Raw genomic sequence first — 12,231 nt, 5'->3', positions numbered from 1 at the left:
ATAGAACTTATGTAAGGATGACTTAGCCAATACATTTACTAACTATATAAATAGAAAAGCAGTTAATTTTTATGATAAATGCCTATTATACCTACTTTATTCAGCAATTTAGAGAAAAAAACAGAACCTATAGATATTATGTATACAATGATCAAATCAGTATAATTGTTCCTTGAATTTAATTTCTTTTTATTCTATTACTTTGGAAAAAAGAGGAAAAATCAATTATTTTTGCTCGATTTGTAGATATTCTATAAGATGAATTATTTAGTAGATACTCTTATAAAATCAATTTTAATAGTTATTAGTCTTAATAAAGTATTAATTAATGCAACTAAGTATTATTTTTAAGTAAGTTTTATTTTGTCAGCATTGTAGTTACAAATTTGATGTAATACAAATGTAATTACCATTTTTAGTGATATTTCCTGCCTTACATAGAAGTAGGGGCAAGCATTTCTTGTCCTGGAGTGAAGCCTTGTGCTATGGTTACATTTAATTAGATAAGAAATTGAACAGAATCCTTAGCTATTAGTCTATCTAAGTTACAATGATTAACAGAGTTCTAGTAGTCATTTTCAAGTTATTACCATTATGACCACTTTTGGTAGCTGCAGGAATTCTACAACTAGGAGGCATTTTCTCTCCTGTCTATGGCACACAATTTCGATGTGAGTAGCCCTGCTTTTTTACAGAACTGAGAGTTAACCCTTTCCTCCCTGCTCCACACCTCACTGCCCAACATACCACTTCACAGTAATTTTGCATTCAACATACAGAAAAAGAGCCTTTTCAGGAGTGGCACCCCAACTTTGGAACGAGCTGTCCAGAAGGATTTGCCTGGCATCATCTTTATACTCTTTTCAGCACCAAGCAAAGACCTTTTTATTCTGCTGGTATTTTAATTGTTAACTTGTTATTATTGTTATTTTAATAGAAGGGGATATGTCTTTTATGAAATCTGGAGTTCCGGTGGGTACATTTTTATTGCTGTTCTATTTTTATTTTTATTGATTGTGATGTTTTTACTGTTTTGAATTGCTTTATATAGTTTTTATTGCTGTAGCCTGCCCAGGGAGACATGTGGCTAATAGGGCAGGTTAGAAATCTACTAAATAAATAAACTAACAAACCATCATAGTTATTACATTTGTACATACTCCAATAGCCAAAGTATATGCACAAAGGCACTGTCAGCTAAGCCTATTCTCAAAGCTGGGATAAGCTAGGACTTTAGCTATCAACTGAAGATCTTCTTTTAGACTCATCAAAATGCAAGGAGTGAAACTCTTGGAGTACAGCCAAGCAAGGCAGAGATGCACCATTAAGCTATAAATATACTTGGTGGTGGTATCACTAGGTTCTCCAGTTCGTGCCACTAGAATAGCAGTCTACATTGCAAGCTCAGACAAATTTCTGTGCATATCCACAACAACATAGAGTAGGGCAGCTCAAATAATACAGCTGGTAAGCTAGTCACCTGACAACAATTGTTGACTTCCAGTGAGAGAAACAACTGGCTTAAATTCATTCATTATTCTTTAGCTCTGAAGGTCAATCAGCCTATTCTTAATCATGCTGAATAATTTGGGGTGGTGGGGAGAGTAAGATGTTTACACCAGCTGTTCTAAGTTACCTGTAGACCAGTTGCCACAGCTTCAACACTCTGCCATTCCCATGTGCGCTTTTCAGAGATAATACCAACTTTCACCAGCATTGCAATAAGTACAGCTTGCCTATTTAAAAAAAAAAAAAACCCAGAAAGCACAGGGATCAAAACACTTCAAATCTTTTCATCCATAAACTGGCTCTGCTATGAAATCCCAGTGAGTTTCCATTATCAAATGTGGGGGGGAGGAAATCTTAAGATTTGAAAGGCATTAAATTATAAAGCATATTCTAGAAGTGCTAGAAGTAGGTGGTGGGTGACTTTGGGCCTCACAGACTCTCAGCCCAATCTACCTCACAGGGTCATTGTGGTAAGGATAAGATTGAGAGGAGGAGAATTATGTAAGCTACTCTGAGTTCCTTGAAAGGAAAAAAGGCAGGATATAAATAAATATATGTAATATGAATTTATTGCTCTATCTACATATTAATTTATAATTATGGTCTTGTTTGGAGAGTGCAAATGTGCATCAGCACGAATAAGGACTTTTGGAAGAAACTCTGTGCTGGTCTGACAGGCAGATTACAGATCCAGAAGATAAAGTGTTTTATATGTAAACAGGAAGTCTGTTAATCCATAAAAAAAATTCTGTCCATTTTTGGAAGGTCCAATGCATTCCACATTTTTGGAGAAAATAGTATGTAAACTTTAAAACTTTACGGGTTTTCATGGGCAAGTACATGCTAAACTATTCCCTTTGGAATAGACTAAAAGAGTGCATAATCTTTGATCACAACCTTCCATTATATTCACATGAAAACCTTTTAAATAATAGAATTTTAAAAGACAATTAAAATACAGGCAGGCTGGATTTTTAATCACTGTACAACACCAGTATTTTTGCACACTTGTTTGCAAATAAGCACCATGGAATGCAACATAATTTATTTCTGAGTAACCATACATAGGATTGTGTTGCTAGACAATTTAAACAAGTTAAAATATGACTCTTCATATTTCTGATTGGGTTTCTGATTTGCAATTTCAATCACAGTTTTTACAAAAGAATCAATTTACAAAATACTTCACTTACCAAAAAGAAACAAAAACCACCATCTTCACACACAAAAATTTTCCCACAGGCCTGATTGGGTTCAGTTCTTCTCGCAGTACTTTATAAAACAACACAAGGCAGTACATGGCAAACTAAAATAGAAGGATAAGAATGATTAGCCAATTTAGCTTAGCCAATAGAACTCCCAAATATTTTTGGATAGTTTTATTTGCCATCCTGTAAAACTCCAGGATGATGAGACCTATTCAATTCTTATTCCATGTATTTTTATGGCATGTGCACTGAAAAAGTCCCTTTCAACTGACCAGTTTGATCAGACATAAATGGTAAGTTACAGAGCAAGCAAGATATTACCCATTTAATATTTTTACATTCACATGGCTATATTTAAGTATTTTGTTTTATACTATTTATGTCCCAATTTTCAACTAGAAAGAACCATCAAGATGGCTTACAATACAGCTAAAAACTTAAAAATTATTCTAATATGCAAATAAACAGGACATTTAAAAACTAGCTAGTTCAAAAGTTCACACTTAATGTTCAATCTAAGACTTACTTTCCTATATAAGAAAGATATGTAGAGGTAAATGCTGCCAATCTTGAAGTTTATTTTATACACAAATATGCCAACACAGACAGAAAACTAAAGTTTTGTTACTCACAAGTTGGGATATATTGTTGAAGAAAACCAAGTAGGTCCAAGCATTTTTGAAGCTAAAGTTCCCTTCATCATAAACACCAACCAATTCACAGATTCTGAAAGAGTATTACACAAACTATTGCTTTAAAAACCTACAGGCACTGGCTACGATGGAAGACTCATTAATTAAGTGGGGTAACTTCTAAGTGAACATGCGTAAGATTACAGTGTACGATATAAAAAATCATAAACTACTAGAAAGAATAGGTAGGACAAAGCAAAAATATTTCCAGTGAGCAGAATTTTTTATTTAATATCTCCTACAAGTTGCAGATTTTAATTAAGGGGCTTCACCAATATTATAATTATTATTACACAACATTTATATTCTGCCTTTCATCCTTGAGCAAGGAATCCAAGGTGGCTTCTCCTGTCCATTTTATCCTCTCAACAACAAAATTGTGAGGTAAGTTAGACTGGCCAAAGTCATCCACGAGGTCCATGGCTGAATGGGGACTGGAACACAGATCTCCTGAGTCTCAGTTCAATATAAATCATTTCATTTAATTTAGAATGCTAGGGGTTTGTTTTTTTGGAATTATCAAAGCCTACAACAGCAAGTGGTTTCATTTAAAAAATGCCAGACAGTACTTCTTTATAGCTGATTGTAGGTGTGCAGGCCTTTTCATTACTTTCTTCAACAAAGCAATTCCCTCCAAGTATTACTGCTTTATGTGTAAATTTTATTTACATAAAAAACATGGAGTGTTGAACCAGGTTCAGTGTTGTTTTTTGATAACACTGAGGTCACGCACTTAAGTATCTTCAGAAGTAAATCTGTTTGGGTACACAAGTTGCCAGTCACCTGGGGGAAACAGTAGTTTCTTCCAAGCAAACACATATGAGATATACTATGGGAAATATGTGCATCATCACTTTCCATGTTGTTCCACTTTCTTGACACTTTCACTTAAGTTCTTAAGCTAGCAAGTAGACCTTTAAAGCTACAAGACAAAGCAAGCTGAGTAGTAATTTTATAATACTGCCTTATTTGACAAAAGGCTAAGAGAGAAGAACAAGGTGACTGCTACTAGAGCAGAATTATGCAGGACAATGGAAAGAGAAGGAACAAACATATCTATATATAGCATTCCGAAACAAAAATAGGTTGGTTCGTACTTACAAAGCAATAATAGTGGTAAATGGTCTGACAACTGTGTACTGCAGTACACCAAGTTTGCACCTAAACAGCAATACCCTGCAGGAGATACAGAGTTTAAAACAGCAATATAAACAATATAAATAACTTTTATTGCAAAAACACCAGCAGACAGAGAATCACAAGCTTCCTGTACAATACAAATGTTAAATGAATACTAGGTTAAAACTATGTAACACATTTTAAGACATACAAGGATAAATATTTAACACCATTGATGAAAACAATTCAACAATTACATGCTGTCACATCTTCTAATCAAAATCCATCCCTATATTAAGTCATAGCCAATACCTCTTGCTGGTCATTTTCTTCAGGTTTAACCCTGTTCCAGTTGTTAAGGGAAAAAAGTCCTTGTTCTCCGCACCCACCCCCCTCCACCACAGAAGTCAATTAAAATTATTTTCCCATCCTACAATAATCTATTTTATGAATACCATCTGCCATATTTTTTCATCCATATGTCCAAACCAGGAAGCAAGCTGTTCTTTCAAAACTTGATAATATTTTAGCTGGCAGTATCAAGTTGCCAACTAGTACCTGATGTTTCCTTCCTACAGCGCTTTAGAGATAGCCTGGTAAAACTATTGATGTCTTAATGTTATTTCATATACAAATATTTCACTATTATTTAAAATACTTTCCAATATATTTTCATTCTCCTATGGTTCCACCATATGTGACAGGTTGGTATCTGTTGATTTCCATTTCCACCAACACCTCATGCAGCTGTCATGCATTTTTTCCTAACCAAGGAAGAGTTACAATTTTATGGAATTTTGCTTTCAATATCGTATGTTGTGTACACTTAAGAGCTCACCCTGCACATTAATCCAAATTACTTTCAGTCAAGCATATCAGCTGCATTAAGATAATTGATGAATTCCACAGCTGCAGTCCCCTGCTTTTCTCTTCCTCCTTGCACACTGGCTTCACCAGAAAAGTAAGCTAGAATCTGTTAACCAACATGGATCCAGAGTTCCCCAGTTCAGGTGCAAGGTGACCCTGACTTGATGAAAGCTGGGATCTTTGTGTCAAATGTTGATATGTGACAGGAAAAGACCATGTGGCCGTGGCACTAGGGAACAGGTCCAGAGCCTTGGTTTATGAAGCCGTGGACTATTGTCTGAACATAGCCACTGGTTCAGTTCATTCATAATGGGAAATTTTCTTTCCCCACTGTAAAAGTAAGCCACATAGAGAGCTTTGGGCCTCTTCTGTTCTCAATATAAAAATTTAAATTAGTTTTAGTTTTAACTAAAATGTCCAATGTGATATCTGAACTCGAAAATGTGTGCCTTGTTTAAAAAGACAATTTGACAAGAAACCACGGCCTAAAGCAAAAGTGTGATCCTAGCTTGTCTACAAAACATGTTATAAACAAACCGCTCTTTCAGTCTGGAGGTCAGGAGAACTATGCCTCATTTAAAACCAAAACCTAAAAACCTTTTGGGTCAAACCCTTTAGAGCTTTAATCTAAAACCTATAGGGGAGGGAGATGTGCAGCAAGGCATACCATCACCTGACAAAGATTTATACATTTTAACAGAGAAAAAACCTCAAACAGGGTCCAACACCAGCCTTTCAAAAAAATAGGAAGAAAACTATGGCACTGCAAGAACGAACTCTGATGTCTCTACATCAATGCCCAGAGTATGGGAAATGAACAACACAAACAAAAGTATAAATTTTGGCACAGCCACCTTATTGTAGTAATCCTTAATCTAGTTGACTTGCTGTACAAGAATGGACCAGAGATAGTAAAGCAGTGGCAGGAAAGTCTCATCATTCCATTTATTCCATTACAATGTTTTGACACTGCAAGAGTCCATTGCCATCTCCACCCTGCTGTTTTCTGCAGAAGGCAATAACCCCCACATTTTGCTATAAGTAGAGAAGAGGTGGGGGGGGGGGGAAGCACCTGACTAAGCAGCTGTCCTCAAAAATCTAACCGCTGCATTCAGCTACACACAATTCTGTCAGAGCAAATTCAATGGAGCTGCACAGCACAAGCAAGCATTTAATATGATATCTTACAGCTGTGAATTGAGCCTGGGAAAACACATCATGTTCATTTATTAAGGAATCCTGTTTTTTAGTAACAACTACTTCCCCTATTACTTACCCTGAAGCATATTGTTCAGGAATTCTTGTAAAATCTAGTTCCTTAAATGCAAAATAGGAGTTGTGTATTTCCACAAAAAGGTTTTACGCTAATCCAAGAGACTTGTATTTTATTGAATAGATGGATTTTGATTAGAAAATGTGGTGCCATGCAAATATTGCATCATTGTCATCAGCTGTGTCAAATACAAATTAATTGTATTTGCACAAATGCATCGTATGACACAGTACAAGTCCGAAAATATATAATGTACTCACTCTCCCATAGCCCAGGGTGGACAGCAGCACAGTGGCGGTAGATGTTTTTGCTGATCTTTGGCTTCTATGATTAACACCAGATTTGGATACCGATTGGTCAGGTAATTTGAAAGAAATACCATGAAGTTATAGATGACATAAGCTTCGTAGCATTCTCTACAAGTATCCACATATATTGCAATGTTGGGGTATTTCAATGCTATCCACTATCAAAAAGAGTAATTGTTAATAGAACACATAGAAGCATTTTTAGTGTACACTAATCACACATCAGAAATCTCAGCATTAAACATTCAGTAATTAAGAAAGCCTTACATCTGAATCCTAAGCATGCCTACTTGATCTAAGTTCTGATAAACTAAATGAAAACTGTTTCCTCAAATGCCCTTTGGACCTTGCTACTACTTACAAAATGTATTTATTTATCAAGATTGTATCCCAACCTTTTCTTGTTTAAAGAATTCAGAGTGGCTTACATCATTCTACTACTACTCCTGTCCTCAATCTCATCCTCATAACAGCCCAATGAGATGGGTTGGGCTGAAAGTCTGTGACTGGCCCAAAGTCACTCAGTTGGCTCCATGGCCGAGTGCGGACTAGAGCACAGATCACATGAGTCTCAGGCCCGCACTCTTAATTACTACACTATACCGACACTCTAATGCTAACCACTTGTTAGGTACAGTACCAGACAGAAAAGCAACATATATTTTACCTAGAGGACATTCTGTCCACATTACAGAGCCCAACAAAAAAAGTCATTTTTTGAGGGATGCCTTGCTTTTCAGACCTGTTGGGTGCTGGTTCAGAAAATGGCATTGGCTAGACTGCATTGGCTCTTAGATACGGTCAAATTTATATAATTGTTTTAGTCACTTTTTGAAAAGATTTTGCTGATCAACTTGTTCTTCTGTTACCTAGTTTGTGTTTTTGCGTACAAATTGGCAAATATAGTGAGAGTGTTTACATACTTCCAACTGTAATTTTACATCATCAAACAGTGGACTCTAAATTATAATTAATTATATTATAGTTACACTTGTACAGGAGGTGTGTGTATATTCCCACTCATATCGTTTCATTTTTGCAGATGGAGCACCTTAGAGATTATGGCTACTTCATGACAGTGCTGCCTGAATCATCCTGACATATTTTGCTATATTTGTGGAGAGTACACCCTGGAAGCAAGTAGGAAACTTTAATGACCACATTTCAAAGAATCAATGAGTCTTGCGCCTGGTCTTCATTTGGTCTTGTGAAAAATTTACCTGGCAACAAGAAGGCAGACAACTATACTCAATTAGTAGAGGAGATGCTCTCTCATTTTAACAGGCTTGGCTGTAAACTGAGTATTAAAATCCATTATCTACACAGTCACTTAAGTCACCAAGGTTTTCTGCAAATTGATCTAAGTGAAGTGCAATATGATGACAGATTACTGTTGGAACCTTATGTGGGATTGTCCTAGCAGATCCCACTCTCAGGAATCTTACAAAAGGAGCTTCTTCTGTATCGAATGACTGAAATATTTGTATCAACCTGTGCTTTTGGTTTGTAAGAAGCAGATTTAGTATATTTCACTTTTCTTTTAAATTTTATTGTGTTTCTTTTGTGCTATACAGAGCTTAAATAAAATTTAAAATTTCCTGATTTTTGACAGGCAACCAGAGTGAAGAGTGGTATGTGGCATTTATGCTGTATCTCAAAAACTTGAGCTGATAGGGGAAAAATGGTTCAGTTTTGGAATCAGTTTTGGAATCAGTGGTCAAATATACCCAAGAACAGGCCTAAAATTCAAGGCACCAAAATCTGTGTTGGCCAGTATGCATATGCATACCTTTTTCATGTACATCATATGTTGCTGTCCAATGAACTGTGATGCTCTCTGGCTTCTTTTACATTAATAAAAATTATTTCACCCCAAAAACAGCTATTACATTTTTACAAAAGTTTATTATGTAAACACGTAAAAATTTGACAAGTTCATTAGATTATGCAACTGGTGTCAACAAAGAATGTGAAATACAATAAGCTGACAAAGTAAGAAGAAAGGTACTTACACTGTCTAGACTGTAAATTGGCACCATCCACAGAATCCTGTCATTACAAAATATATTTGTTTTTATTCAAAGCATTTTATTGCTACAGGGAATAACCAGCAGGAACACACATGAAGAGTTACCTTATGATTGGTTTCTGTAATTCAGGTTGAGTATAATGAACTAAATGTTGTAATATTCCCCAAAGAGATATTGGTATTGTCATCAATAAAAAGATTCCAGCAATAAACCATGCCTTAGTATGAATTCCAACCTTGAAGAACACAAAAAGAACAGAGGCACAAGAAATTACAATGAGAAATCTCAGAAAAAGTGGACAATATACCCTACAAAACCACAATCAATAACTTGCTCCCACTGAGCAGTTCCACTCCAAGTGTTTTATATTCCACGACAAACATGCAATACTAATTTATTTAATGTGTCTTCTCTTCTGTAAACAAAAATATGCAACTGAATCATAAGACACAAGATTTGAGTACAGATAAGGGTCTGATCTGGTATAACAAGTGTAATAGCAGCCTTTAGATGCAAACACCAGTAACAACATTAGTTTATCCAGAAATGAGCCAAAGAAATAAGCCAGCAACAACATTTAAGAGTGCAAGTCAGAGAGCATGGAACCAACACAAGAGGTTCCTTTATTTCCACATTATCCTACTCAATAAAGTATGTACTGCTTATGCCTGGGATATACATATATCTTCTTGGTAAATGTTACTGTATATAGATGGTCAATGTGCTATACAGCTTCAGGAGCCATTTTTGCTTATGCCACACAAATCCGCCTGAAGTAGAGGCAAAGGGAAAACTAGTTTAGTTAGCTTTTTCATAAAATACCTGTCTGTATTATGATTTTGGAACAGAAACAGCACTATGAATTAGAAATATATTATTAAATGTGATAAAGATTGTGAGTAAACTAGTTTTTTCAAGGCACAAAATTACCAATAATTCATTTAGTATCAAGGACTTAAGACTTACAGGCCACAAGTTTTCAATAAGAATAAAAACTGTTTCTACGTTTCCACTTCCCTCAACAGACTGTAAGGCTAAACAAGAAGTAGGGGAAGATGTCTAACAGAACAGACATCTTTGAAGGAGAGGAGTCATGTTGTCAATGCCTGCTTTTTTGCTTTCTTTCATTTTTTTACTGCTTTACTACCTGGTCTGGCAACAATGAGCACAAGGATTGCCATGACATTAATTGCAGGTGTGAGATGCACTGGTTCAGCACTCTTCTGTTAAAAACACATCCATCATTTAGAGCTATAAATTAGACCTACACAAAACTTACATAAAATCCAAAAAAAGCAAAAGCATCACATCTGATGAGAAGTAACAGGCAAAACCCTACCCTGCCCCAAGGGCTATATGTCAACAGTCCCATGAGAGATCCTGGAGAGGGAGAATATAGCATCTATAAACATGGCCCTACACACCAAGGAAATTATTTTCCATGTGTGAGAACAGTTTTTTTTTTAAATCTGGTAGTTATTTTAGAGCTCCATTTTTTCTAATTTTTCTAGCCCCAAGATCAAATATGCAGTCTATTGTTATTATAAGCCTTTCAGGAACCTAGATGTATATACATATACACCCTATATTTGTACACTTGCTGTTAACTGCTCAGAACCCTGAGATTAGGATGGTATACTAATTAGTACATGAAAGGTAACATCCTCACAGGATGAACCTGACAGTCACCTCATTTTATTTGTAGCTGCAAATAACCCCACTGCAACTAGAAAATCCAAATATGCTGCCAGCATTCTTTCCTTGATACAGACAAGAGGAATCCCCTTGTTCCGTCAGCATTATAGTCCTCTGCTTGAACATTCTTGCAGTCTCACTATATGGATACCTCAGCTCTGCATACCTCCTGTGGATCTGTTGGAGACAGCATATTTTCCATACCTTTGGCTAATCCCTCCTTCATATGAAGTTGCTTTATACAAGGTCAGAGGACTGGTCCACACTAAAAGCACTTTCTACACAGCTTCCATGAACCTCATAACCTCCAGATATTTTGGACCACAACTTCCATCATAGTTAACAACTACCATGCTGATGGGAGAACCAGGTTATGAAAGGCTGGTCCACGATAACCAGCAATGACTCTCCAGGGTTTCAGCCAGAAGTCTTCCCCAGTCCTTTTCTAGCAGCAGGACTGAACCTTGGATTCCCTGGATGTAAATATCCCTAAACTACAGGATTTATGCTAAACATCATTTATGCTACAATTTAGGCCACGAGGTCAAAGCCAAAATCTCTTAAGTGTTGTAGCCCGACATGATCTCAGGCTGCAGCAGTTTTGAGCATATGAGAATACTCCTTCGTGACAGCACCTCCGAAGCATGCAGGAGGTCTGTTGCCGGATTTAAAGAGAGTTTGCCGACCCGGTTACGGCATGGCCGCGACAATGGCAGGTCATCGCCTTTTGAAGGAAGGAGGTTTGACTGGGCCTGCTGCAGGTTAGCGCTTAACCGGCAGGGCTAGAGATATCCGTGATGGATGGGAGAACAAATACATCTCTCTTCCTCTCCCGAACGTTTCTGGGCCGCGTCTTCCTACAGGAAGACACTCCGCCCTCACAGGAAGACGCGGCCACTACTGCAGCTCCGCGCTCCCGGCGAGCAGCGACCCGGGCCGACCTTAACCGAGTGTCAACAAGGCTGTTTTCTTTCCGTAGCGACAGCCACTGACTGCAAAGCCAAGAGGGCCGAGGCGAACCCAGAAAGGGACGAATGGGGCTTTCCATTCTCCCCTGCTTGCACCGAGGAGGCGCCCCGGGGACTGCTTCTGATTGTTGACTCACGCTTTGGCTGCGCTTCGATTTCCCCCGGGAAAGAAGAGCCGAAACGAAGCTTCCCCCTGAAGCCGCTGCCCTCGACGCTCTCCCTCCCTCACCTCCAATTTCTGCATCTCCCACACGCAGAGCGGCAAGGCCACCATCAGCCCCACGATGTAGACCGTGGCCACCAGTGGCCGGATCCAGCGCCGCCAGTTCCCGCAAGTGCACGGCATGGTGCCGCTTGGCGCAGGAGCGCAGAAGGAAGGGGAAAGGGTGAGACGGAGTGAAGGGGTCCCTCAGCACCGCCTAGGCTGTCTCGGGACCCGCCACCGCGGGGTCAAGGGCCCACCCGGTCGGTCCCACAACAGCACTGCTGGGGAGAGAACATCATTGTCCACGCCCATCTGCCTGCCTGCCCGCTTGCCGGCCTCCTCGGCTCCTCTCTGGCA

At 38.0% G+C, this 12,231-nt stretch overlaps 1 protein-coding gene and 1 long non-coding RNA gene across 2 annotated transcripts in view; one reads left to right on the top strand and one right to left on the bottom strand.

Moving 5' to 3' along the window:
• TMEM184C (transmembrane protein 184C) overlaps positions 1-12,231 on the bottom strand; it is a 15,780-nt gene extending 3,549 nt beyond the window's left edge. The window contains exons 1-8 of the mRNA XM_044430792.1: positions 11,899-12,231; positions 9,111-9,241; positions 8,989-9,025; positions 6,929-7,134; positions 4,511-4,585; positions 3,350-3,443; positions 2,703-2,815; positions 1,637-1,736 (exon numbers count right to left, since the gene is read on the bottom strand). Of these exons, the coding sequence (XP_044286727.1) occupies positions 1,637-1,736; positions 2,703-2,815; positions 3,350-3,443; positions 4,511-4,585; positions 6,929-7,134; positions 8,989-9,025; positions 9,111-9,241; positions 11,899-12,015 (873 nt within the window). The 5' untranslated portion in view covers positions 12,016-12,231. The remainder of the gene's footprint in view (positions 1-1,636; positions 1,737-2,702; positions 2,816-3,349; positions 3,444-4,510; positions 4,586-6,928; positions 7,135-8,988; positions 9,026-9,110; positions 9,242-11,898) is intronic.
• Positions 6,905-8,857, top strand: LOC123023774. The gene is made up of 2 exons (XR_006414794.1): positions 6,905-7,029; positions 8,019-8,857. It is a non-coding gene; the product is annotated as an uncharacterized LOC123023774 (long non-coding RNA).

This window comes from Varanus komodoensis, unplaced genomic scaffold (assembly GCF_004798865.1).
Source record: "Varanus komodoensis strain SLA01 unplaced genomic scaffold, ASM479886v1 scaffold21, whole genome shotgun sequence".
Taxonomy (NCBI): domain Eukaryota; kingdom Metazoa; phylum Chordata; class Lepidosauria; order Squamata; family Varanidae; genus Varanus; species Varanus komodoensis.
The sequence above is the reverse complement of the archived record's forward strand: the minus strand, read 5'-3'. Positions and strand labels throughout refer to the sequence as shown.